The sequence below is a fragment of the Patagioenas fasciata genome, chromosome 17 (genome assembly GCF_037038585.1).
Source record: "Patagioenas fasciata isolate bPatFas1 chromosome 17, bPatFas1.hap1, whole genome shotgun sequence".
Lineage (NCBI taxonomy): Eukaryota > Metazoa > Chordata > Aves > Columbiformes > Columbidae > Patagioenas > Patagioenas fasciata.
The window spans coordinates 9,618,727-9,645,236 of record NC_092536.1 but is presented as its reverse complement, the minus strand read 5'-3'; the positions used below and the strand labels follow the sequence as shown (position 1 = coordinate 9,645,236).

The 26,510-nt window shown below is 45.4% G+C and overlaps 2 protein-coding genes across 19 annotated transcripts in view; both read left to right on the top strand.

Moving 5' to 3' along the window:
• DEPDC5 (DEP domain containing 5, GATOR1 subcomplex subunit) overlaps nucleotides 1–11,472 on the top strand; it is a 44,652-nt gene extending 33,180 nt beyond the window's left edge. For 12 of the 15 annotated variants that reach the window (XM_071815895.1, XM_071815890.1, XM_065851342.2 and 9 more), the window contains 9 exons: nucleotides 188–265; nucleotides 705–837; nucleotides 1,695–1,803; nucleotides 2,084–2,308; nucleotides 6,257–6,426; nucleotides 7,353–7,524; nucleotides 8,594–8,654; nucleotides 9,706–9,788; nucleotides 10,676–11,472. In XM_071815895.1, coding sequence (XP_071671996.1) covers nucleotides 188–265; nucleotides 705–837; nucleotides 1,695–1,803; nucleotides 2,084–2,308; nucleotides 6,257–6,426; nucleotides 7,353–7,524; nucleotides 8,594–8,654; nucleotides 9,706–9,788; nucleotides 10,676–10,971 — 1,327 coding nt within the window. In that variant the 3' untranslated portion in view covers nucleotides 10,972–11,472. Of the gene's footprint in view, nucleotides 1–187; nucleotides 266–704; nucleotides 838–1,694; nucleotides 1,804–2,083; nucleotides 2,309–6,256; nucleotides 6,427–7,352; nucleotides 7,525–8,593; nucleotides 8,655–9,705; nucleotides 9,789–10,675 lie in introns of those variants that run through there. The other 3 variants (XM_071815893.1, XM_071815897.1, XM_071815896.1) reach the window with 3 other exon arrangements.
• Nucleotides 11,473–12,245: 773 nt separating this feature from the next.
• On the top strand, nucleotides 12,246–25,057 carry ANHX (anomalous homeobox). 4 transcript variants are annotated; one of them, XM_065851582.2, is made up of 10 exons: nucleotides 12,246–12,364; nucleotides 13,312–13,585; nucleotides 14,224–14,348; nucleotides 14,563–14,686; nucleotides 15,939–16,125; nucleotides 16,604–16,736; nucleotides 17,011–17,309; nucleotides 18,115–18,262; nucleotides 21,706–21,793; nucleotides 23,706–25,057. In XM_065851582.2, the coding sequence occupies exons 2-10, from the start codon at nucleotides 13,337–13,339 to the stop codon at nucleotides 23,796–23,798; spliced, it is 1,446 nt and encodes a 481-aa protein (XP_065707654.1). In that variant the 5' UTR covers nucleotides 12,246–12,364; nucleotides 13,312–13,336; the 3' UTR covers nucleotides 23,799–25,057. The 4 variants fall into 4 exon arrangements, with proteins under 4 accessions (XP_065707654.1, XP_065707652.1, XP_065707655.1 ...); XM_065851580.2 differs by having other exon boundaries at nucleotides 18,112–18,262; XM_065851581.2 differs by having other exon boundaries at nucleotides 12,266–12,364; nucleotides 13,317–13,585; nucleotides 18,112–18,262.
• Nucleotides 25,058–26,510: the final 1,453 nt, after the last annotated feature.

Sequence of the window (26,510 nt, the reverse complement as noted above, 5' to 3'; positions counted from 1 at the left end):
TGTGCATTGAGTCAATATAGCAATGACCTCAAGGGGAAAATACAAGTCTCATGCTTTTAGTTGTCCTTCTTGAGATGAAAAATGCGACAAAGTTACTGTAGGGAAGAGAGCTTTTTTCTGAAATGTACATATTTTAACAAATCTGGCAGCTTCCTTGATCTTTAACACGCTTCTGTTTGCTTCCCAGCTCTCAGCAGTGTTCAGCAAGCACTCTGACGTCCTCCTCCACCTTGATAGAGATTCTCGAAGCCATGAAACACCCCACGTAAGTTCTGAATATAAATACACTTAACATCTGTCTAGATGTTTTGTAAGAGGACATGAGGCATGGAGTCACTCAAAGGAGAGCCCCATGACAGCTCTAAAAGAGTTCCAAGCTTCCTTTTGTTATTTAGTTCCAATCTCTCCAACAAGGAATTTTATAGAAACTGAGATACGAGTATTCTTGCAGAGACTTCGAGAATTAGAATCCCAGAGTCTTACCAAAGCAAAAATTCTCAGTAAGACACTAAAATGCTGTCAACATCAGCTCTTCATCTTGTTATCAGAAGCCAATGATATGTCGCTCTGGGGCCATTGTGCCTTTTTTGTCCTGTATCTTTATCCCTCCTTTTTCTTTTCCCCAGCAATGATTTTTGTGTTTGTAACCAGCAAGAACTATCGGTTAGTCCATGTTCTCACGTGTGTGACTTGCTGTGATTCAGCACAGGGATCCAGCTGCTCTCTGAACAGAAGGGCCTCTCTCCGTACTGCTTCATCAGCGCAGAGGTTGTGCACTGGCTGGTGAATAACGTGGAAGGCGTGCAAACCCAAGCCATGGCGATCGACATCATGCAGGTAACAGAAGCATCACAGGGTATATGGAGGGCCAGAAATACCACACTCTGTGAAGGAAGTAAAATTGTAGAGGAAAGCATAGCAATAATTTCAGTTTCTTGTTAAAATGCTCCTATTGATAGGTATTGAAAATAGCGTTCAACAGAATGTGAGGTAATGGTGACATTTTTTTATTCCCTTCCACAAAACAGCAATGTATTCTTCAGTAGTAATACATATTATTTTTTCCATTCATGTGTGATGACAGTTCTGTGTTTAACCTCCAATTAGCTAGTAGTTACCAAGAACTCTCTGTTGTGTTAGAATTATGAGGCACTACAGTATGCTTTGGTTTTGGTTTGAGTTTTGGGTTTTCTTTTGATAATTAGTTAATGAAGTTGTAATAAAACCAGCACATAACCTGTCTTATGGATGCTTCACGTATACACACTTTATGCAAGATACACTGCTCGTGTTCATGATTTTATTTTTCTTCCCTATCAAATTGTGTCAGGGCAGAAGGCTGGAAACGTTTGGAGTTCACTCCTCTGCTGAGATCCCATATCAATTAGCAGAGAACATAGAATGTTTCCAACCTCTTACCTTTCCTGTAAATCCATCTATAAAAGCAGAGCAGGGTAAGGGAGGAAGCAGACATACGCAGAAAGGTCAAACACAATTTCTCAGGGAAATAAGGACTCACTACATTTACTGAGTACCAAGAGAGAACATTTGCTGATTTTCTCGTTAGGCACATATCTGGACGAAAAGATGTCACGAAGAAGAAAATTATTTCCTAATGTTCTCTGGTGACCTTTTTAGGTAACTGGAAGGATGCTGCTTTATCTTGTTTGCTCTCTTCTCTTTTTTTTGTTCAGAAAATGCTAGAAGAGCAGCTTATTGTCCATGCATCTGGAGAAGCTTTACGAACCTTTATTTATGGCTTTTATTTTTACAAGATTGTTATGGACAAAGAACCAGACCGAGGTCAGCATTGTGTTATTATAAGACTTCCCTCATTATCCCTTTGCATAATTGGTAGTTGTACTTGATTCTTAGAGGTGCAGCAGAAATGTACTTCAGTAACAACCAAAAAGCTGCTCTGGAGTCAAAGAAACTCAGCCTTTTTTTATGATAAAGGAATTGCAGACAACATAATCTATTTTATTTTTCTTCCCCTTTTTTCAGAAAAAGAGCTACGTCTCTTTCTTGGTCTCGAGCGCTTGTTTCTAACTGCAATCTGTCCCCCCCTTTGCTTTTTGTCCAGTGGGCATGCAGCAGCCTGCGATGTGGCACACGGCGGCTGTGGATGATTTCTCTGCTTTCCAGAGGAAATGGTTTGAGGTGGCGTTTGTGGCAGAAGAGCTCCTGCACTCGGAAATCCCGGCGTTCTTCCTGCCCTGGCTGCCCAGCCGCCCAGCCTCCTATGCAAGTAGGCACAGTTCCTTTAGCCGCAGTTTCGGAGGACGGAGCCAGGCAGCTGCACTATTAGGTAGATGCACAGCACAGGTGACAGCTGGGGAAGTTCAAGGGGATAGTTTGAAAGGGGAAGAGCAGCCAGCCAAGGGTATGATCTCACGTGGACCAGTAATCAAGCTGCAAATTTCATGCTGGCCTTACATGTGTCTTGCATGTGGACCTGTTCTTCTGTGCTGAAGGTGTGTTTCGCTGGCTGAGCAGGCAATTTTTGCTTCTGACTACTGGAATACAGTAAAAAGTATTCTTTAAATATTCTCTGTTCTGGAACCATTCCCCCATACCATCCTCAAGAATTCAGAAAGGAAAGTACTGACTTTGTCTCCTTGTGGATCCAGAGAGACTCTTTACAACCTGTGATGATTATGGAGGGATAAATTGTGAGAACAGCAGAGCACCCAAACTGTACCTGAAGTCTCAGGCCTAATTGCCTCCCGATGGCCTAAGCCACGGTGACATCCAGATGTAGTAGAGAAGTTTTCTGTGATATTCTGGAGGCTTCTCAGCTAATCTGAACCATATGTAGCCAGACTTCTTACAGTCAAGTCTGGGAAGCCCAGCTACAGTAGGGTTTACGTATGGAAGATCTTGCTGCTGGGTAAGATACCATTATAACATCTAAAGCTCTGTAATGCGTGAAGTATAACACCAAATACGACTAACAGTCCGTGAAACACACTGGCTGCGTGACTGACCGTGTTGCTTTGTCAGCTTTTCATTGCATTTCCAGGCCAGCCTGAGTCACTTGCTTTTGTTCCTCTTTCTCTGTTTAAAATAAGGAGAAAAATCATCGCCATGGAACTGCAACTTCAGATTTATTTAGATGCGTGTTTTAAAGGCCTTATCAATTAAGGTTAAAAACAAAATTCTGCTGATCTCCTGTTTTGTAAATTTGACCCTCTGAAGAGAAGACTTACTGCTGGTGTAGCATCAATTAAACCTGAAGTTACAGCCATCCTTGTGTGTTTCTGAAAGCCTTGTTTGAAGAGGAACAGCATCAGAAATGGGAAAGTATTAAGGGTAGGAAGTCTGAACTAATGGTTAATTCCCTGAAGCCAACATATGCAGGGTGTTTTTCTCTGTCACACAATAAATCTGTTGCCTTGGCTGGTATCCAGCCTCATTAGCTCAATGACTGGCCAGAACTGAAGCTGGACCGTAGGCTGGTGTGAAAGTGGTGTGAAGGCTGGAGGCACTTGGGCCAGATCCTCGTCCAGCTTTGATCTCGTACTCACTACTTAGCCCAAGAAGACCACTTCACTTTTCTATGTCTGTCCTTTTTTGTGAGATTAGAGGACTGAGACTCAGTTAGCATGCACCTGGGAAAAGGGCTGAGGAAAGAAGGGTGCTTAGTGCCCCTCGTGCCTTTTCCTTAAGGCCAACCAGGAAAGAGTGTGTTACTTCAGCATGTGATGTAGTTACGCATCAGTGTAGCTCCCCTTTTTAATTTCAGTTGGAATTATGTCCATTCTGCTATTTAACTAATTAGCAGTCCTTGGATGAAGGAAAACTGCCTCCACATTGCTCATGTGCAGTCTGGTTATTCCAGGAATAAGAGTTTCTTGGAGAAATATCCAGTATGGAACTTCTTTCTTACAAAGGAACTGATTTAGCTGATGTTTCTGTGCTGTCCCTTTTCTAAACAGTATTCAAAAAAAACACCTTTACCAGTTCATCTGAGGCAAGGAGCTTCACTAAACCCAGATGACCTCTGGTCCACGTGACTTCATTTGTTCCCCCCTTGGCTTTGATTTGGTTGTGGTTTTTATTTCTTCCCCTCCCCACCTTCCCTAAATGTCAGGCTGTGACATGAAATTGCATGCAAGCGTTGGGAGCTCTGGAACAAGCTCCGTGTATCTCTAAAATCTTTATCCCTCCCAATTCCCTGTCAGTGCCCAGTGATTGTCCCCTTTCCCTTCCCAGTGGAAGTCTGACCTGTGATATACCTAATGTTGTCCCTTTTGATTTATAGCAGTGCATGCACTAGTGATTGTAGCCACGTATGTAGCGTAGTCTGTGACTGGAGAATTACCTGCCTGCTCCTCTCTGATTTCCTCAGTAAATCGTTAGCTAAACACTCAATAATACAAGAACAATTGGGAAGCAGGTGAGTCCTCTTAAAATCAGATCTACAGCAGCCAGACTTTATTCTATTAAAATTAAGGTGGTTTTATTTTGAAGCTTCTAAATTCAGACACAGGGATATTTCTCATCGGTTTTTAAGGTCCCTTTGATTAGCTCACGTGGTTGGACTGTGCTCTGTTGCTTTGCCTGTGAATTACAGCTGCAGGCAAGGTGGAGTGAAGCTCCAGCCCTGACGGGGAGCTGCATCCTCTGGAAAAAGGAACAGTATAAGGGAGCAGGGAGCTCATTCTTCACAGTGTGCGGGTTTGGGTACACTGGACTGTGGTGTTATCACTGACCTCTTAGCTAACAACCAACGTCTGCCTGACAAAGCTGATTTCACTTTACAGCTTTGGGGATGTTGTTTTCCAATGTACTTCATTGTAAAACTGGCAGTGGAGTTCATACTTCATCACAAAACCGGCACTGTAGCCATCTAACCACAAGCATTGCATTCACTGTGATATTCTACCAAAAAGGAGCGAGCAAAAGAAAAACACTGGATGTTGGTCTGTCTGTCAATACCAGATCAACTCAGACATTGTAGATTGATACATTTCCCAAAGACAAAAATTGATCTTATTTACAAAACAAAACTGGGAGATATTCTTCCATTTTTATGGGTTTCTTTTTATTTTTTCTGTTCTTAAGCTGCAGCAATAGCAATATAAAGAATTTTCTTATAACCTTGAAAGCTGTATCTAGCTAACATGCAGTAGAAGTTAAGGTGGAAACTTTCCATCTACCTCGAGGAAGAACATCAACTGTTTTTTTTTAAACACCATTAAGTTATTAAATTATAAGGTCATTTAATAGCTGACCATATGAAAGGATGCACATCTTCCTCTACTTAAGCAAGAAATAACAATATCCATCCCCCATGCACGCAATTCGAAAAGGTGAAGGTTTTTCAATAGTATTGCAGTCCTTTGTTTTGTGTCAATTTTTAACATTGTAAAAATGTTAAATTCTATATTTGCCTAAGAAAATTTGAAAGTGGCAATGTGGTTCATAGCAGGACTTTGGTCTTCAAGTCAGGAGCTGTGGGTTCTGTCCCTGGCCTTGCCGTCCGCTGTGTGACACCAGCCAGGTCACTTCCACTTTCTGTGCTTCCTCTCTTGCCTCATATCCGAGATTTTTCTTTCACCGGGATGCTGGGGTGGAGGGCAGGAAAGGAGCTGGATCTCAGGCACTATCCCAGCACTTACTGCAAAGCAACAGAAGATATTGCAGGGATCCTAACGCTGCTGCATGAGGCTTGGCTGACTTCTCAGGCTTTTACAAAAAGTGTTGGGTGTGCAGTTTTAGCAATGCGGTAATGTGGGATATTGATGTGGGGTTGAAGAGAAAAGAAGTTTAACTTCTAATCTCCATTAGCTGTGGAAAGTCCTGGAATGCACTTGCCCTTTGTAACAGCGCTGTGGTGTGATTTCTGATGGGGGCATATAGAAATATTAAAACAAATTTGCAATGTCTCGAGTATGAAGGAGCTGATGTCGTCTAGCCGTATTTAATTATGGCACCAGCCACTTATTGATTAGCTGCTTGACGCTTGGTTCTGTCTCATCATTGCAGCTGAAATGTCTTTTGACTGCCTGGGGAGGTAATACTGTGGCACAGACCCCTGATATGAGTAATACGTAATAGTTTTTTTTGTCTTTTGCGATCTGGATGAGCAGCATTCTGGGACTATTCTGCTAGCCCAAAAAATATTTGGGGAGGAGTGGGATGACAAATGCATTTCACATAGTTTGTCTTGTTCCTTCTATCCTTTTTGTCCTGTCTCCCACCCTTGCTTTAATGCTTCTTTTAAATATACCCCTATTCCTTGGCTGCCTAGCTGCTACAGTGCCTGAGCAACGGACAGTGACGCTTGATGTGGATGTGAACAACCGCACTGACCGCTTGGAGTGGTGCAGCTGTTATTACCATGGCAATTTCTCCCTGAATGCTGCCTTTGAAATCAAGTTACACTGGATGGCAGTGACTGCGGCTGTTCTTTTCGAGATGGTAAGCGTCCTTGTGTTCTGGGTGGCCTCTGCATCCCGTGTGCTGCTGGGGATGTTGTCATGTGAGGCTGATGGGAAATATTGGGGAGAGACAGTGCGTTGGACCTGTTCTTATTTCCATAAGTAATTTTTACTGATGGTCATTAGTATTGCTGCATCTGGTCATCATTTGTCATGCTGTCTGCAGTCATTGTGTCTGCAGGATAGGCTTCTGCTGTTAATGGATTTCATGCACAGTACCAGAGATCAGTACAGGTCAAGGTGATATTTCAGTCCCCCTTAGGCAGATCTTAAGCCCTGAGCTGGGTCTTTGGAAAGGAATCTATTTCACATTGCATTCCTTCTCTCCCCAAACATGAACATTTGAAATCTCGGTGGAATTGCTTTCATGACAACACTTTTCCAGGCAGTGTGTTCTTCCTGTTCAGCAATACTGAAAACATTCTGAACGGAAAATGCAAGCAGTTTGTGTCATTTATTGTTTAATTTGGCATTTTGTTTTTGTTTTGTTTTTCCCTTTTGTAGCTTCTGTAAAACTGAAATTATTTAGCACCAGGTTTTATCCCATCCAGCCCAATAGCACTGGTTGATTGCTTTTGCTTTTATTTAAAATCTATTGTGCTGTTCCAGTAAAGCAGCAGTGCTTAGCCACTGATGATAAGTAGGCTGAATCAGTTCCTGAAAAATGTCCTATTTTAAAGTGCTTTCTGATTGATGTGGCACTTTAAAAAGGAAAGCCTGGTGTCTTGTGCTTGCCCTGCTTTGCTTACAAGGATGCTGGTGTGCTTGCCATGCAAAGCAAGCTGAGCCGGTGGAGAACTGAGCTTGTCTGATCGATTCTTGGGGAATGGGTTGCTTCTGTGCACATAAGTGCCCTTCTTCAGTTTGGCATACGTGGAATGATTCACTGTTTGAATCTCTTCTCAGGTTCAGGGTTGGCATCGGAAAGCCACATCCTGTGGTTTCTTGCTGGTTCCAGTCTTGGAAGGCCCGTTTGCTTTGCCCAGTTACTTATATGGAGACCCACTTCGAGCTCAGTTGTTCATCCCTCTCAACGTTAGCTGCTTGCTGAAGGAGGGTAGTGAGCATTTGTTTGATGGTAAGAAATGTTCTGGTTTACCCTTGGTATACTTTTCTGCAACCAGGTCCCTTCTGGCAGGTAGCTCACATGGAAAACCTCATTTACCAGAGATGCGTGAGCTGGATGAAGGGCCTGTTTTCCCATTTTGGCGGCCCCGTCAGGAAGGGGGTGCTCGGGGAAGGTGCTGGCAGGTTAGCCAGCAGGCAACAGTGCATGAAGTTGGCAGCAAGAAGTACGGAGGCACAGGAAAGGTTGTCTCCATCGTGTTGCAGGCCGTCACAGACCCTGTATCAAGTAGTTAGTTTGTTTGACATGACCATATACTGTAAGAGTCTGTCTTGCTGGTAGACCCTGCCCACAGCTGCTCTGTATTTGCATCCTGCATTTGTTTATTCTCTCCAACAGTGAGATTAGGCTTTCATGACTGCCATCTTTTTTGTTGTTGTTGCCATGGTTACATTCATTGCAAGAATGCACATGAGATTAAGAGCTAGAAATTGAAATCTCCTTTTCTGCAACGTGACCTCACCCTTTCGAGTGACGCTGTGGTGGTCTCAGGTGGAAGCGCAGTGAACTCTGTCCCCATGCACAGAGCATCAAAATTCCATCCTGAGAAGGGACAAGTAGCAAAAGGCTCTGTTTTAAAGTAGTAAAGATGATAATTTTCTTTATTTTCATTAATTCTTGACCCAGTGTCCAGCTGTAAATGTGATACATCAGTGACAAATCCATATGCTCTGAGGTCACTGTAGCCCCACTGAATTTGAACTAAGTGTTTTCAGAGTACTCTGTGGTGATGCGCTGCAGCCCACTTTCCTTCCTTGCCCCCTCCCACACACCCCATTATGTTCCTCTCCTTCATTTTGAGAGACACAAAAGCTAAATTCAGGGGTGAATCTGCTAGTGCAGTGTACAAGACATGTCTCTAATAAGATGGCATTCAGGGGACAGCTGGCAGGAAAAAGATGACTGAAAGAAATGGCTAGAAAAAACAGAGTGCACAGAGGTCTTGTGAGGAAAACTGAAGTCTTGAAAAAGGAAATGAAGTGGCTTTACTAGGTAATTGTTACCTTTTTGTTTGTTCCAGGCTTTGAACCAGAAACTTACTGGGACCGTATGCATCTCCTCCAGGAAGCAATAGCGTACAGGTGCGTGCGGAGCAGGGTGACTGAAAGGTTGGGATCTCCTGGATAATGTCGGATGGAGACGTGCGCTGAACAGTTGCTCCTGAGTCGTGTGGGTTCTGTGCCATCTGCCTCTCTGAAGTCTGCTTGCAGATTATTAGACCCAAATATAACTGGAACGCCTGGAGGTGGTTCTGTGGGTGCAAGGGGCAGGTAGATAATGTTTCAGCCTGTCGCTCATTAGCAAACCATACTCTCCTCCTAGGGAGGGCATTGCCTTTGGAAGGTGCCATGTTATTCTAAGTTAGAAGCAGATTGTATGCAGATTTCTTTCTGAGAGAGGACAGTGATTTCTTTCATGTGTACTTAACACAATCTTGAACTGGATGACAATAGGCAGGAGGCTGGAATGTGAGCTGTACCTAGGACGTTGGGCCTGGTTTAAGAATGAATTGTTGGAAGCTTTGAATACTATCTAGCCTTACCACTTTGTGTGCTTGTGCTGCCTGTTTCTTGGTGTTGCTGCCAAGGTCTTTTTCATGACAGAGAGTCTGCCTTTTGTAACAGACTTTATCTTGGAAATAAGCTTTCGTTAGCTTAGAAAGCAAGACAGGAACAAGTATGCTACAAACAGCAAAGAACTGTCAGGTGAGCTGCTTGAAGTTCTACATGGAACATTGCCCAGCCTGAAAAAAATTGTTACAGCTGGAAACATACCCCAGGAATGTCTGTCTTGACTCTCCTCCTTCCCTCTGTCGTGTACAGCTGCCCCGTTTTGTCAGAGACTGCTCGGTGCCCTCCCAGCTGAGCTGCTGGTGCTCGTTTCCGGCACGAGTTAGCCAGAGGTCAGTGTGGAGTTACAGGCTTTGACGCTGTGCCTGACAGGGGCAGCGGATGTTTGGAGAAGCGCAGCTCTCTTCATCCCTTTTCCACTTGCCTACAGGCCATAAGAAAAGGGAGCCTTTGTGACAGTGGAAGGTCTTGCAGGTGCCACTGCCTTGGGCTGAAGGAATCCTAGCTGGAGTGGCTGCTTTTTTGGGTTTTGTTTTAATTCCCCTGGTCTTTGTTTCTCCAGGTTCGGATTTGTGCAAGATAAATACTCGGCCTCTGCATTCAACTTCCCAGCTGAGAACAAGCCCCAGTATATCCATGTCACAGGTGAGCAATATTTGGCAGGCACTGGGGCAAAGAGGTGGCTATTAAAAAAAAAAAAAAAAAAGAACCATTTGACATGCAGTTTGTGTTTTGTGTCAGGGATGTTGGTCCTCATTATGTCCCCATTCAGATGACAAGTAGCTGTCTCAGCCAGCACAAACCAGAAAACTGGAGAGGCAGTATGGAAAGCACAAAGTGTTGCTGCTGATCAGTGACATTGATTTGAAATCTGACTTTTCTTATAGTGTCTCGGAAACTTTTCTTCCCAGGAGATGGAGAAATTAAAAAAAAAAAAGGCAAAGCTTATTCCAGTAAATGTGTGTCTAAAAGGTAGAAGGAGCAAAAGGTGTGGGGAGAAGTCAGTGCTCTGTTCTCATGCTGAAGGTCAGTTGTAGGTGCCCCTCTACCCACACACTGTCTGGGAGATAAATAAAGCATTTAGGATCCATTTGCTCTTGTTATTCTTCATAAATGTTGGTGATTTATCAGCACTTCTAACTAAGCTCCATGCATGGCATATTACAGTAAAATAATATGTTCAGAGGAATTGCTGAGACATGAAGGCAGTGACAGGAAGAGAGTGGCTGGAAAATTGCAGAAGAGAATGGAAATGGATGTAAAGTTAGAAAGCTGGATCAGAGCCTGCTGCTTTGCTTCGTTCCCTTCTACCAAGAGAAAGGCAAAACTTAAGTGTGTTCTCTCCTGCTATTGTAATTTGCAGGAAGAAGTAGCATGTAAAAGCAAAGGAGGAAAAGTGTATCCCATTTTATCGTGCTAAAAGGCAATTAAGTGGAACTCAGTCCAGTTTCCTTTTCAGAATTGAATGAGTCAGCTGCCAGTTGTAGAGACTCAGGTCTGCTGGAAACTAAAGTCCTGTCTGTTTCCTCCAGGGACAGTGTTTTTGCAGCTACCGTATTCCAAGAGGAAATTTTCTTGCGGGCAGCAGCGGCGCCGGCGCAACTCCACTAGTTCCACCAACCAGAACATGTTTTGTGAAGAGCGCATTGGCTACAACTGGGCCTACAACACCATGCTGACGAAAACGTGGCGATCCAGTGCCACTGGGGATGAGAAATTTGCTGATCGGTTGCTGAAAGACTTCACTGACTTTTGCTGGAACAAAGATAGCCGGCTTGTTTTGTTCTGGACTGACTGTCTAGATAAGATGCATGCTAGCGCTCCATGAAACAGGGCGGTATCTCTGCGGGAGACAGCTAGAATCTTTACCTTGTGGCAAGGAAATAGAGGTGAAGGATGACAGGAAAAATGTCTGTTGGATTCATCTTGAGGCTCCAAGAAGACCTGATCAATATTACTGTTGATATTCAACAGAATTTGATTAAGCCCTTGGAAAAAGAATCTGAGCTCTTGGCTTGCCAATATCTATCACCTGACCTCAGCTTGGTCTCAAGTAGCTGCAGTCTTTGATTGCCAAGACTTCAGTTAGAGCGGAGGTGAAGGAGGGAACGTGCAAATGGTTTTCAAGGGCAGTTAGATTGAGCACAGAGTGTGATGGTAGCAGCTTATCATCACTGGAAATGATTGGTGCCATTTGCATCTGATGTGCCTGAGGGCAAGCTGCCTCTTTCCCTTTTGAGGTGTACCTGGTCGTGTGAATATGTAAGATAAAATATGAGACACTTGTTAAATTTCATACATGTAAATAAGTAAAAATGCAGAAAATCAAGTGACCCGATGTTTTGTTGTAACTCCAGACAGCAACACAGAATTGGGGAGTAAAGGGGAATAAAGAAACACTGCTGCTTATGTCCAACATGATAATGAAATGCTCAAAGTTCAGTGGTGGGGCTTTGTCCTTTAAACATCTGGGCCTTTGTCTCCAGCTCTGGATCCAGAACAGTGTCATGCAGCATGAGCAAGGTCAGCATCCAAGCCTAAGGAGAAATCAAGGAAAACTGAAGACAAGGTGCTGTGGATTGGAAGAATGAAGATGATTATGAGCAGATATTTAGGAAATGTCTGCATGCAGCAAAATGAAGATGCTTGGTGTTCAAGTATGTAGTCTTTGTGGAGAAACCTCGCATGTGGCACATGGATGTAGCATGGGCTGGTTAGTTCAGTGCAGGTCGGAGTGGGCTCAGGACGCGCACCCAATAGTGCTGGCGCTGTTGGCTCCTGCTGTGAGATTGTTGTTACCTGTCCTCGCTAAATTAAAGTCAGCAGTGGGCTGACACATTCACAGTGGTGTTCAGATGTGATTTAAGGAAAAACAGCAGCTTTAGTTTTATCCCCTACACTGAGTCTGGATGACTCAGCTGTTATTAAGACAGTACCCATTCTCCGTTCTGTTCCTCTAAGTGTGTCTGATTCCCCACTCACGTTTTAAAAACTACTCTCTACTCTGAAAGCCACTTGCTGCCACTCAGTGCGTGTAACTTCACTAGGAAAGTGGCCGTGCGCGCTTTGCTTTGTCCGAGCAATTGCGGAGGGGCGGGGTGGAGCGCAGGGGCAGCCCCGCAACCCCCGCGCCTGCCGGGACCCGGGGCCAGCGGCGGCTCCGCTCCTGCGAACCGGGGCAGCTCTTGGAGCCGCAAAGCTCCGTCCGCGCTGCCGACAGGGTGAGCTTTGGGCTGCGCGGAGGGAGAGAGGGAAGGAGGGAGGCCCGTCCGCGCCCTCCAGCCCTCCCCGGGGCCCGGCGGGCAGGTACCGGAGCCCGGCGGCAGGTACCGGGCTCTGGCGCTTCGCCGCGGGAGGAAGGGGCCGGGGGGCGGCCGGGCCGGCCTTTGGTCCCCGGGCTGCGCTCCCGCTGCCCCGGGAGGGAACGGGGCTGCCGGGGTGTCTCCGCTCCTCAACCGCGCAGGTGTTCAACAGCTTTTGTTCGGCGGGGCTGGCCCACGGTGTCCCCGAGGGGACCCGCCGGGCACGGAGGCATCGCCCGGACCTCCTTTCTGCAGGAAAATGGGCGAAAACCGGCCCCAACGATCATTTGAGTTACACTTTGCTGTAACTGCCGGCTGCCCCTGGCCTGACCCGCTCCGTTTGGAGAAAAAGACAAAAAAAAAATAATAATTTCGTCTGAATATTTCTGATTTTAATGTTCTGGTAGTTTTAACTTTTAAGTTGTGGATGTAAAGAATCATACTGCAGTTTGGATACGGGGGTAGCTGATTTGAATGGGAGTGGAGGGTCTGGCGGCACATGTGTGTGTGCAGAGGGTACTGCAGAGCTGCCAGCACCCCACTGCCCCCAGTAGCACACCCAGACCAAACTGGGGAAGATGGGGACCAGCGCAGGGTGCAGTTCCCCCCAACAGCCTGCCGGCCTTGGCCTCTGAGTTTTGGGACAAGTGTAACGCATCTTTCTGTGCTTTGTTTTCTCAACTAGAAATCTGGTGCAGCTCTAGCCTTTTAGGGCTACTTTAGGCTTAGTTGTAAGTGTTTTGAGGTCCTCCAGCTGCTTTTAACAGCACAGTGAATCTCTTTCCTCTAAAAAACAAAGCATACCATAGAAGCTAAAAATAGGAGAAGATACTTTTTATCTAACCACAACTTTGTGCGTTGCATAGAAAAGGCTTCCAGCAAGACGTAAGGATGAAGCGGTTCATGGCCATGTTAAACAGGAACAGAAACAAGGATCCCCCACCCGCCAAGCTGCTGGATCTAGCAGGACAGCTTTGCCAGGAGCTCCAGAGCTCACCTCCTAGCCTGGAGAAGCTGGTTGAGGCCATGATGGGATGTGAACACAAGATGTATTTTCTCACTAACATCCACGTTGTCCGAGCTTGCGTGTCCTTTCATATCCATAACGGGCAGCATGACACAGCCTGCAGGCTCCTGGAGGTAGGGGTGTGTTCTTTGTTTCTTCATGGAGACAAAAGCAGTATTAGAAAAATAGTAATTAGAGCTGCTAGTGCAGACCCAAACTGCAGCACATGGAGCATTTCCAACTGGTGTATGGCAGTGGAAGGTGATGTGTGTGCTGGTTGACCTGAAACACAGGACAAAGCCTTTGCTACAGGCAGTTACTGTTAATTAGCAGAAGGGAGGAATGCAATTGGGTGATTACAAGGTTGGTTGTGGTTTGTGAAAGCAGGGTTTTGTTCTGTAGGGTGGTGGTTCTTGGAGTTTTTCACAAATTTAGGACTCAGGACCTAAAAGCCTTGGGGAGACTGAATTTGAGGGCTTGCCAGGATGGGCTGATACAAGGAAGGCTGGATGGTGCCACTTAAGGTGAGGGATTCTGGCCTCCAGACCTGGCAACATAGCCAGTTTTACCAGGAGAAGATAAGGAATTAAGCATGTAACTCCCTGTGTATGTTAGAGGAGGTACAGTGAGCCATATACTTGGATAACACTACCAGCTTTGTCAAACCAGTAGGAATCTCTCAGTAAGTTTCTGGTTCTTGAGGGTTTTCTCCTTTATAGGAAGCCTGACTGACTACCTGGAAAGGGTTTCCTTACATACGATTTTGTTTTAGTATTGCAAGGCAGAAGAGAAGGAGGAGCTGGTGCAACTTTGGCATGAGATTCATTACCGGAGGGTTATGGAGAAACACCACATGAATTTTCTGACACCGCTGCAGAAATTCCGTTGCAGGAAGAGGTACCGTGGCGTGGGGGAACCGGAGGCTTTTTCTCTGCTGTAGTTAGCAGATGCAGGGGACCAAGGTGCAGAGGCTGTTTTAGCATCTCAGGATGGCTGCTTCTCAGCGAGGTTTTTCTTGGTACTTTGGCCACTTGTGGCAACATAAGAAAATTGCAATGAATGTGAAGACTCTCTTCGGGTCCTTTTTGATCCTGTTTTCTCCTGTGTACAGGAATCCTCCACCTATTTCCCTTTGTCCTGAAGGTTTGAAGAATCGAAACTATTCAGATGAAGTACGTCAGCAACTGCACAGGTTTGCTGCAGAGGTGACAGCAAATCCAAGCAAGGAACAGCGGGTAGGGATCTGCTGCTTCAGATCAAGTATCCTTGTCACAGGGAAGCAGAACTCTGTGATCAGGGGTCTATAACTGGTTTTATTATAAATCTCTGTTTTCAGAAGCTCCAGTGGGGCTTGATTTTTCTCTAAAGGTTTCCTTAAAAATCAGCAAATTCATTCTAAGTAATTTCACTTGCTTTGGACAAAAAGATATGGGGACATAAGTTCCTCACTGGGCTTTTAACAGTTCTAATTTTGTAGTGATTGAGCATAGGCAGCAAAAAAACCCATCACTTAGAAGAGCGATATTAGAGTGATAAATAGTTCTGATTTGCCTGAGTTATAGGCTGTATCAAATTGCACTTTATTTACCAGAATATATTTTGTACTGACTTACGTTAAATTCACAGAATTCGAAAACACGATGGCCTGTGTTGATGTATGCATGTATCTGCCTTATTTGGATAGGGACAAATTTATAATGACAGTGAGATGTGAAGTGATTCAGTGATCCTTTTGATTACTACCTCACAAGGTGAAGGCTTCAGATTTTAAAGTCTGCCTCTCTGGTGCTCAATTTTTCCCATACCCTTGTTCTATGAGGCAGGATGGCTTGGTGAATAGTTCTGGAATGTGAAGATGGTTTATTTCTTACCCTTTTCGCAAAGCAGCAACAACTTAAAATTTTCTTTTTTAAAAAGCAGTTTGAATTGGGAGCAAAATGAATTTGCATACTTAAGTCCTAAAAGCTCAGGATATGATGATGACTTATGCATTAACTTCCTGATACATTCTTCACATACACGATCTTATTATTTAAGTTTAACACAGCAGAATTTTTTCTGTGAAGGTGATACAGATTTTTATATTGCTCACAGTTTGTGAAAAGTATGTAAGGTGGTAAATGCATTAATGTTTATCCTATCAGTGTCATGTTAGTGATGTGAGGCTGTCATTCTGTGGAAAGAGCACATTTTGGTGAGGTTTTACATTTAAATGTAGCAATATAAAATAGCAGTATATGGTTTCCTTTAGCAAACAAATTGAGTAGGGGCGCAGGGTGGAATGTGTGTTTTCCAGCAATTCTTTTGAGTTTATAAATCGGTCTCCTCAATGGGATCCACATAGACTTATCAGAGACCTAGTGACCAGATACCTCTGGGTTTGAAAGCTCTTTGCTGGACTGCTTTTGGAACTGAATGGAAAAACCTGATTATTTGGATGTGGTTTATTCTTTTTCCCTTGATTTCTCCCTACACCCGGGTTTGCAGGAAGGATTAGCTCGGGACATGAACCTGCAGCCGACTCAGGTCTATAACTGGTTTGCGAATTATCGACGACGTCAAAAATCTAGCCTCCTTCGTACAGAAAAGCTCAACAACTCATGTCCTGAGAGGACTCTGACTTACCACAAAAAGGAGCAGCAAGATAAAGGATCCTGCGCTCCACAAACTGCAGGTTTGTCTCTTCCTAATGGGCTCTGGATTTGGTCCAGAAAGCTGAAAAATAATCTTAAATTCTCTCAGGAAGGGAAGGGTATTCCTTCTCCAGAACAGCATCTATATGCTGATGGATCAAGTGGACACTGGAGGACTCCAGTGGAGTGCCTCACTTTGTCTAGAGGCTGTTGCTCTGTAGAAGGAGCAAACAGTGATAAGGCCTGTGCAAGGACATGCCCTGTGAAAGGAGATGCCCATCTCAGCAGGGGCACCAAATGAAAGCAAATACATGGGAGGCAGCAGGTCTTAGCTCTCAGATGCCAGGACTGGGGCAGTACTCCAGTAAAACCTAGCATTTCCATGCCCCTTCACAGAATCTTGAGCAAACATCAGTCACAGGAAATAAGGTCTTGTAGCATTTGGCAAATGAGATTCATTTCATTGCTTTTTGGAGTAACTATTAGTGTTCCTTCACCTGCCTGGCCTGCACCTTTCAGATGGATCTTGTGTAGGCATCGGCCCTGAGCAAATGGAGATAACCCTCATGCCTTGTGACCCAGGGTGGGAGCAGTCAGCTGCAGATCTGGATAAGCCTCCTGAAGGAACATATTTAAAGATGCTGGAATCCAGGTGATGTATGAAAGAGTCTTTACAGTGAGAGTTGAGAGATGAAGCAACCTTTAAACTTGTTCATGGAGCTGACTTTCATGTCGGTTCCCAGGGGACATCACTCAAAGAGTCTTGCCTCCATAGGTGGGAATGGCCCATGCCCAGCATCAGGCAGGTGGAGCATCTAGCAGTTAATGCCCCAGCTGTCAAGGGCAGATTCAAAGGTTTAGCTGGGGGTGTCCTCCCTCTTTGCAAAGCAATATATATGGCTGACTTATTTTCTCCATCATTACAGCTTTATGCAGAGCAGTGAGCTGTTTGAGGCGAGGACAAGCAAGGCTTTGACCACGCACGATGCTGAACAACCTATAGCTTTTTGCACTGGGGCTATGCTGGAACCAGGAACCTGCTTTAACTCTGCTGTCCTGCAGCCCAGAGAAGTAGCCAGCAGTACTGATGCCAGCCCCCAGCTGGGTAACTTTGTCCTGTGCTCCTGTGGGTCCCTGACCTTCCCAGACGAGCGGCTGGACGTGTGGCAGGCCCCTTGCAGCACCAGAGGAGTCTCTGGCTCCGTGTGGACTCCAAGTATTGAAGGTTAGTAAAACTACACCCAGATTGTTGACCAGAGTTTTCATGCTTCTCTTCACTTTGTTGTAAACACTCCCTTATATGGCTTTCTGGTGTCATGACAAATGGGAGCAGAGCTTATCTTGAGCTCTGGAGTTGTGCTCCCATAGTAAGAAAACCTGTTGATTTAAGCCAGGGGTGTCAAACTCATTTTCACCAGGGGCCACATCAGCCTCCCGGTTGCCTCCAAAGGGCCGAATGTGATTTTAGGACTGTGTAAATGTGGAATTAGTAGATTTAAGGTATTGAAGCAGACATTTTTACCTACTCTTTTGCTTAAACTGTAACTCCTTCCATAAGATAGTACTTTTCCAGCAAGGTGGATCCCTTTTAGCATTTCCATTGGAAGAGTCCCTTCAGGTGTTGTCTGCTCACCTTGTCAGATTGCAAGCTTCTGCGTTTTTAAATGCCTGTCATTCTTGAGAGCAGAGGCTGGGAACTTCTTAACTGTGACTTGGTGCTCATCTTCAGCAACACATTCTCACTTTCCTTTCTCCTTCCTGCTATTCTTTTTCTCTCCCTGTTTCCTTCCTGTCCAGTCTTGTTCAGCATTCCCACCATCTCTTTTCTTCCTGTTCTTCAGAGTAGCCTTGGTAGGATACATAAGTGATGTCCACCTGCTTTTGCTGTAGGTCTACAGAACAGAAAGTGCTGTGACTGCCATTCAGCCAGACTCTGCTGAACGTGGAGCAAGGAGGGGAAGAATGGCTGGGTCAGAGGTTGGGGCCATGTTATCTGTAATTGTCTTTAATATGAACATTTATTTCAGCAGGTATCAGAGCTCCCTTGAGCAGAGTCCCTCAAGGTGGCTGTATTGAGGCCAGTTCAGGAAGGATCATTCAGCAGTCAGATTTAGAGCTTGAAAGCTTCATCCTTAGAGAAGGACAGCTAGGGACCCTGGAATCTATTCTTCCCCACAGGTAAAGGGAGTGGAAAGCACAGGGCTTCTTAAGGCAGCAGTAACAATGATGCTGTGGGTCTGGCCTTGTCCTCACCCCTCTGCTGAAGAGGGTTGCAGAAAGAGTATCGTGATGCATCTCATTCCAGGGGCCTGACTGTCCTCATGTCCATCATATTTTGTAGATATTTATATCTATGCACTGAAAATGGGAAATGCTGTATAAGTGCGTATGTGTTTTACGGTGGTGGCACAAAGGAGATTTGGGACCGGCCTCATCAGAAAACATATGAACCCCTGTATTTAAAGCAGGTTTAGCTTCGAAGCTGTTTGCCTGTTTGGGTTTTTTTTTGGCAGAAAATCATAACCTGTAGTGATCCAGTGAGAGCTGATTCTGTGGGCTGGGTTGGTAGGGCCCGTACTTAATCCTAAAATAGTTTTTGTAGTTTCATAACCTTATGACAAGATTATTCCATAGTGCAAGCTTTCCAAAGTAGAGACAGAAAGAACAGGCGCTGTTCTGTCTTTCTGTTTTCCACCTGTAACAAATGTTTCAGTCTGCAGGTTTTCTCTGGGACTTGAGATAAATTCATAGAGTGCAAAACAACAAAAATCTGTGCCATCTTCCATATGTTATGCAACTTCCGTAATGTTACATAAAAGTAAACACTGCCAAACAGACATTATGAGGTTCCTTTGATTTACTGATCTGCAGGACAGAGCAGGAGCAGTAGCCCCATTTCATAACCCTTCTGCCTGCCACTATCCAGCATTTGTACTGGCATGGCACTGTCAATAATATGTCAAAGAGGTAGGTAGAAGCAATTTTATTCATACTTTACAGATGAGGAAGCAGAGGAATGGAGAGGCTTTGTGGCTTGTCAAGCAACAAGGGAAGGCAGTGATTCATTGGAGATAAAGATTGGTGGGGTTTTCCCCCCAGTTCCCAGCTAAAAACATTTCTGCCTTTTACCCTGGTTTCGCAGTTGGCTGAGTGCCTACAGTTCACATTCATTTCAGACTCCTTGCTCTGACTTGCTGGGGAGAACCCAGGTCTGGGCATTGTAAACCCACCTTAGTCTGTGGTTTAGGATTTGCAGTTTTAAACAGTGGCTAAAGATCATGAAAGATCAGTGAGGCTCGCTGGCAATATTTTGGCTGGATTTAAAATTGCATGTTCTGACTCCAGAGTGAGCTCATGTTTATTTTTAAGATATGTTCCACCAGCAGAAGAAATCTATGGTGAATGTCTCCTTGTTGGGTATGTCAGTTGTGCCAGGAATCCACACACCCTTTATCGTATTCCTGGCAGGGGCAGGACTTGCTGCTTTGTTGACACCTTCTGGTGAAGATACAGTTATTTGAACTCTATTCATAAACCCTGTTTAGTGGCCTGGCCCAGCTCCCCAAAAAACCTTGTACTCCCCAGAATACCATGAATGCTATGGAACATCAATCTCTTTAGAAGAGAGTGATGCTTAGGCTGCAGTTTCACCTTGGTCCATTTGCAGTTTCTCTCAGGACAGCCAGGAGACCTCACGGGGGAAGTTTTGGGTAAGATCACTGCTCAGTGAATGGCAATGAATGAGGATCACCTTTGTTAGTAAGCAGAGCCCTCTAACAGTTACTGAATTAGAGAGAAGTATTGTGTCACCAGAGTCATCGTTAGCAATAATATTGCAATGAGCATCACTCATCCGGGGACTCATGAAGGAGACAACAGCTTAAACTGTAAGGCAAATCGGTGTTGCTGTTCTGGAAAGACAGGGCAGTGAAGTTATCCCTGCTTTACAGATAAGAGCAAAGCACAGAGATGGAAATTATTTAGCCAAGGTCACCCACCTGGCGTGGACTTAGTGTTGTGCTCTCACTGCCTTGCCAGCACCTGTGGCTCATATGTGCAGGGGGAGAGCTACAGGTCAGCCGAAGGACCCTTAATGTGCTTGTCTCGTTTTTAAAGGTGCTCACCTGGAAAGAACATGGCCTGAAAGCTTATTAGAACAATTCCTGTTGATTTCTTTAATGGGCTTTTTACAGTCGATCCTACGCACTTGGGCTGTATCCAAAGCTCTTATGATCTACAGGGCTGTGAGGTGGGAGTGTGAGGGGGAACCAGGCTGGAAGCCGACTGTCTCCATCTGCTCCTGCTGCCTGGCAGCGGAGTTTGTCCAGCCAGCGATCTGGAAGTCCCTGTGGGACAGCAAGCAGATGCTCCCCTTTACAGAGAGTGGTGGTGTATCCTCTTCACTCCTTGAGCTGGGACAGGTGAAATGTAGCCCAGCTAATGGTTCATGCAGAATATAACTCTCTTGTGCCTCCCATTTCAAATAGAAAAGCACATTGAACTCTCTGGAGCAAGACATTATATACTTATGAGCCAACATATCGATTCAGAAAACATTGGTGCTGAGGTGTTTGTTGCAGCTTACCGCTTCTGCTGGCATTTTTGGGATTCCAGCTCAGAGTGCACGGAATCCTCCTGCTGTCAGGCTCTTCCCCCCGGATAACCCAGCACCCCGGCACTGGCAGGCAGCAAGTTCAAAATGCACAAAAAGAGGCTACTTTTGGACGTGTCGCATAATTAAATGTCAGAATTTGTTGCTAAGGGCATTGTGCACGCCAGTGTGAGTGGGCTATGAGACAAATTCTTGGGGGGTAGGGCACTGAGTCCGTTCATTGCCAGTAAATGTAGTTCCCCAAGTACAGTCTTCAGCAGAGGAGACCCGAGACTGATTGCTAGAGCCTGGGGGGGCATTCCAAGGAAGGACAACCTGACACTTGCCCCATCTCTTCTACTTTTTTCCTGTGCTCTGTCAGTTGGCACTTTCTGCCTGGGCCTGTGTGGCCCTTGATAGCCTGGGCTGTTCCTGGGCGCGCTACGGGCAGCATTGTTGGAGTAGAGATACTTGAGCTGGGGATGAAGGGAGAGAACATCCCATCATCAAGTACCCAGTGTCTCCTACTTGACCCAGTGCCCGCAGACTGTGACCTCTTTCGAGAGGCTGGCAGAGCCCCCAGGGGATGGGTGGATGGGGAAGCCATGTCCCCAGACTCTGCCTGGTGGCCTTGAAAAGCTACAGTGGAATTGTAGCCGATGTTGTGGCTAGGTCTGAAGCCACATGTGTGTGTGTTTTGACTCCTAAGATCTGTGTTTTTAAAATATGTTCCAGGAAAAAGACATTTTGGTAGACATCTTCTTTGTGGAGGGTGTTGTGGGGCATAAGGACAGTTGCAAATGGAGATGTCATTCCTGCACACTGCTCCAGGTCAGGCTAGTCCTCCCAGTGCAAAATCTGTATTTTCTAGTCATAACAATTTGCAGAAATGGGGCAGATGTGTAGACAACAGAACTCTGTTGAATGAATAGTCTTGACAGCAGCCCCTCTTGTCCTGCTGCAAAACATTACGGTAAGTCATGAGTACAGCATAAATACAAATGCATTTGTATATCATCTCTTCCTCCAGTTCTTGTCAGACTGTGTTTGGCAGACCTCAGTGCCCACCTGTTTCTGCACCCTGCATGGAAGAAAGCCAAGCCCTGGGACAAAGCCAGGTGAGAGAACACACCTGATGTTCAGAGAAAGGAGCTCAGCCCTACACGCACTATCCGCATCTCACGCTGGAGATGTGAAATCTCATGTCACGTTTAATCTGAAACATGTCTGATCTAAGCATACCTTTTGGGATCCAGTTCAGAGCAAGCTGGGCATTCCCTGGGTAGCATTCAGCAGGTCCTAGAAGGTGAGGTGTTTTTGTTGTGGGTTTTTTTTTTTCCACTTGGATTGCTTATCGGACCCTGTTTTTTGCTAAATGTGTCATTGAAATGATGGGTAAAGCAACCTGTGCAGATCCAAAGTGTGATTTAAATTCTGAGCGATGGAGGGCTCACCTAACAGTGTGAAAAGGCGATGACAGGAAGGTGGCTGCTTGAGGGTTCTCCTCTCTGAGGGTTCTGCAGAATTTGACTCTGCTGTCTCAGACCTCTTAAAATCTTACATGTAATTTTAATTTCCAAGACTCTGTTATTGCTGAGGAAAAGGGGTTTTGCACTATTCCAAGATGGCTGATAGCAGTGTACAGAGCAGCATTATGATAGTAAATTCTTTTAACATTTCCTTCAATGATCTAGATGCAGTCTGCATGCCTTCTTGCAGTGTTTTTGAGGCAGTAGAAAATAGAAATTTAAATTCTGGTACTTTCAAGGAGATGGGAGCACATCTGTGAATTAATTGTTGCTTAAAAACAGGACCAAAGAAAGCCCTATTTAAACTGTACCTTGAGCTATTTTTTGCCTTTGCTTGTGTTGGTCTGCCAGTCAGTCAGCATCCACTTCTGTTTCTCTTGCAGCATAAGCTGTGGAGAAAACCTTTTTTAAAGAGATTTTGAAAAGCAGGAGACCATATTTGCTGGCCTCATTAAGGAAGCGGCTGCAGCTCTGAGGGCAGTAACAGAACCTCCTTTGAGCCTTTAAAAGCATCAATATAAAGATCTGTATCTTGGAAAGTGGCTGTTTTACCAGCCATAATGTGAGCCAGACGAGTAGGAAAGCTTTGGGCATTAATAATGAATGAGCCTTTTCTAAGATTCCCAGAGCATGCAGTCTCTGTAGGTAGAGTTTTCATCTTGCTGTTTTTGCATTCTTGCACTGATTTTGCAATGGTATAGAAACATGACACTCGGTGCAATGTGGGCTGGGGACCAAGATACCGTGTGATGCCTGCAGATCTCAACAGGGGACATCTCCAGACTTTTGTAATAACCGTTCAGTTTGGGAATTCAGAAAAGCGTTTTTTGCATATTTTAATGTGTGCTGTAGGAAAAGGAAGAGCTTGAGTGGTAAATTATTTGACATCATTCTACAGACTTCCTGGGCACTCTGGTTCTTGCTCAATCAGCTTGCCCTGGGCTTGTTGCAGGAATATGCAGATGTTTGGTTCCTATGCCTGAACCACAGGGGTGCAGGTGTACACTTCCTTTTGCCTATGCATCACTTTCCATTTGCCTTTCATAGATATCAGAGCCAAAATGAGAGGAAAACAAAACAAGCAAACAAACAAACAAAGTTAATTCATTTTGGAGACATTTCTTTCCCTCCCTGGACAGAGCTCTCTTGTTCAGGTGATCACTCCGTTCTTAATTATTTCATCCTGGTTGTACCAGTATTTACTTGCTTTTATAGGAGCCAATGCCTTGGACAAAAGGAAGGGAATTGTCTCTTGTCTGAATTCCTGAGTTGAATTGTGCGCCGATTGGGCTTGTTTTTTACACCCACCTCCTGTACAGATGGATTATTCTACCTGAACGCAGGGGGACCAAGGGCTTTGTCCCTGCATGCACACAGCCCTCACCACCAACATTCCTTCCACCGCTACTGTACGTCTGCCCAAGGGAGCTCTTCCACCGTGAGCAAAGCATCATTAAAGATCATATGTGGTGAAGCTTTGATTCCTCCCCGTGTCTTTCAGGTCCTGGAGTATCCAGCTGGTGACCCATTAGCCAACGACACGTTCTGGGCTGCGTGGCTGCTCTTTGAATTCTCAGCTGGGGCACGAATGTGACCTGCCTGCAGAGACGCTCCGTGTGGTCTGCACCTCTCCAGGAACACCCCATCCTTTCCCGTTTCCTTTTTTTTTTTAATGAGTGAGGGGTTTGACATGGAGATGAACAGAGAGAGAGTAAGATAGAAGGATGAAGGCTTTTTCTAATGGTTACAAAGTTAGTTACAGTTTTATTAAGGATATTGCAAAGGATAGGAGAAACCAGAGGTACATTGTGGATTGTATGTTTTTACTGCAGCAATCAGAAGCTGCACAGTAGATGCTAAAAATATCAAGTCACTGGTTCTGTGGCAGTTACACATTTCTACCCATAGCACTGGTCAGATCAGAGTCCTTCACTACATCATGAAGGTAAATGAAGCTCCTCTGCCCAAAAGGAGTAAAAAATGTAGTTACATTGCCTAGCTGTGGATACTGGGTAACTTTTTTTCAGGCCTAGAAAATAAGGTCTCAGCTAAGTGCTGGTAAAACACTGCTATTTCTCATCCTGGCATTTCTGTTGTACTGCTGGGTGTAACTTCTGGAGTGTTCCATACTCTGCAATGCCACAGATGCCACAAACTGGAGCATGGCAGAATTTCCAGCAGTAAAGTCAATGTTCTTGCAGGGCTGGGGGAGGGCACAGAAGTGTTGTCAGTATTTAACACTACGTGTATCTCAGATTGCCCCGGAAAGAAGGATGAATGGAGGAGGTGGGAGCTGCTGAACCTTGCTGATGCATTTTCAGTCCCCAGATGCCGAGGCAGTCCTGTCCCCGTGCAGCAGTGTGACAGCAGCGGCCGGCCAGCAAGCGCCATGCATATCAGCGTGAGTTGTGCAGAGTCCGTTTGCTACGCGCCGTAGTAGGTGCAGGGCTAATACAGTGTTTGGCTGAAGGGTGAGTTGTGTCACGCAGCCTTCCCAGGGAGCCTTTGTAGCTCCCTTGTTTTTCCTGGTGATTTTCCTTCCCTAAGCCGGCTCGAGGCCGCCCGTTACCCACCTTCGTGTCGCACTGCTCGTGGATCAGGAGCCCTGTGTTGTTTCTTTCCCTTGGAGACTAAAAAGCAGAATTGTGTATGAGAGCGCTGGGGCATGAGCAGCAAAGCAGAGCCTGGATGCAGGTTTAAAGCTAATGTCATCGGGCAGTTATTGGGGAATGTCTCTTAAGTATTACTGCTGGTTTTTTTTAAATCTGTATTTTATCTCCAGCCCTGAGATACATAAAGTGGATGTCTCCAGTACTTTTGTAATAAAGTTAGCAAATAAAGGTTATGAATGACTCTCCAGCATTTATTTTTCAAGGTAAAGGTGTAATTATTCACACAAGGGTATTTAGTTATATTAAAACACTAGCACCAGCTACCCTGGGTACAGTTGTGTATGTTGAGACGCTGATACTTCCTTTATTTTGGTGGAACGCCATTTTGTTGTCAGAGGTTTTGTGTTTAAGACAGTGCTGATTGCTGGCGTTACACAAGTTTATTTCCTTCAAGGGGGCCTTGCGTGAATCCAAACTGGCACACACGGAGAAAAAGGTGCTGGCCGACCGCAAGCCCCCCAGAAACCTGTGAGGGACGCGTTCTCCCGGTCCTGACAGATCCGCTCCCCATCTAACCCGCCCTCTCCTCCACCGCTACCGGAGCTCTCGGCTCCCGGAGGCGACGCACTGTTCCGGCCGCCATGGCGCCGCGCGCCGCCTTCCTGCTTCCTCCCCATTGGTCTGCCGCGCCGCCGCGCGGGTAGCAACAGCGACAAATATATCCTTCCCGGCCGGTGATTGGCTGCCGCCTCCCGCCGAGCCATAGCAACAGCGGAGCGGGCGCGCGGCGGCCGTTGGCGGGCGTGCGGGGTGAGGAGAGAGCCCGGGGAGAGGAGCGGGGCAGGTGGAGGGGGCGGCCCCAGCCCGGGCTGCCGCTGTGCCGGCGGCCGAGCCCACCTAAAAACCACTTAGGAGGCATTTGTAGTGTGGGCAAGAGCTGCGTCTCATCTGCGGCCTGTGGTGGAAAGAAAACAAGACACTGCTCTGCGCCAGCTGGTGAAACAGCTTTCAGGCAGCAGCAGCCTGATGAAATTCACACTGGATATTGATAGATTTTTTGTTGAGATCCCAAACAAGGTACTTTATTTCTCATCTCTAATGATATGACATGTCACTGTGATTACTATGATTTACCTCGTCAATGGTACATAATACATGCGGATGAAAGCCAGGCTGGTTGCATTTCCCCGCTACTGAAGATTGATGTATTGGAGTACAGAGGAATGATGCTGCTCTGTCAGTGAGACATGTTTGCCGTTCCTTTCAAATATATAGTGCCATTCCCTGCAAGGGAAGATGATAAAGATCAGATTAACACTACTCCTCCTGTATAGAAATTTTAGGTACCTGTCATTCAAAATTAAATGGATTATTTTCTAACAGAACAACCTGTTCTAGGGAATGCAGGTATTTTGGTTTTGGAGATAACTGACCTTTGTTCTGCCATCTTAACAATACCAGTGCCCTGAGGCCTTGCAAGTTTTTAAAAATAGATGAAGAACACAGTTGTTTTGACTTCTTAATTAAAGAGGCTCGATTCACCAGGATTCCTGAGGAGTGCTAGAACAAGTCCTTTTTCCAAACTGAAATGTGAAAAAGGCAGAATTAAAGCTTTTTGTCTTACACTTCACTTAATGAATTTAATTTCCAAATTGGGCACAGTTGTTCTCTGGAGTACAATTGAATTTTCTAGG

Bases quoted from the DNA above. Each gene is read 5' to 3' on its own strand.
- ANHX (XM_065851580.2), top strand. From the start codon at position 13,337: ATGAAGCGGTTCATGGCCATGTTAAACAGGAACAGAAACAAGGATCCC. The intron at 14,687-15,938 runs GTAGGGATCTGC...CCGGGTTTGCAG, and splicing joins ATCCAAGCAAGGAACAGCGG to GAAGGATTAGCTCGGGACAT. The intron at 16,126-16,603 runs GTTTGTCTCTTC...TGCACCTTTCAG, and splicing joins CTGCGCTCCACAAACTGCAG to ATGGATCTTGTGTAGGCATC.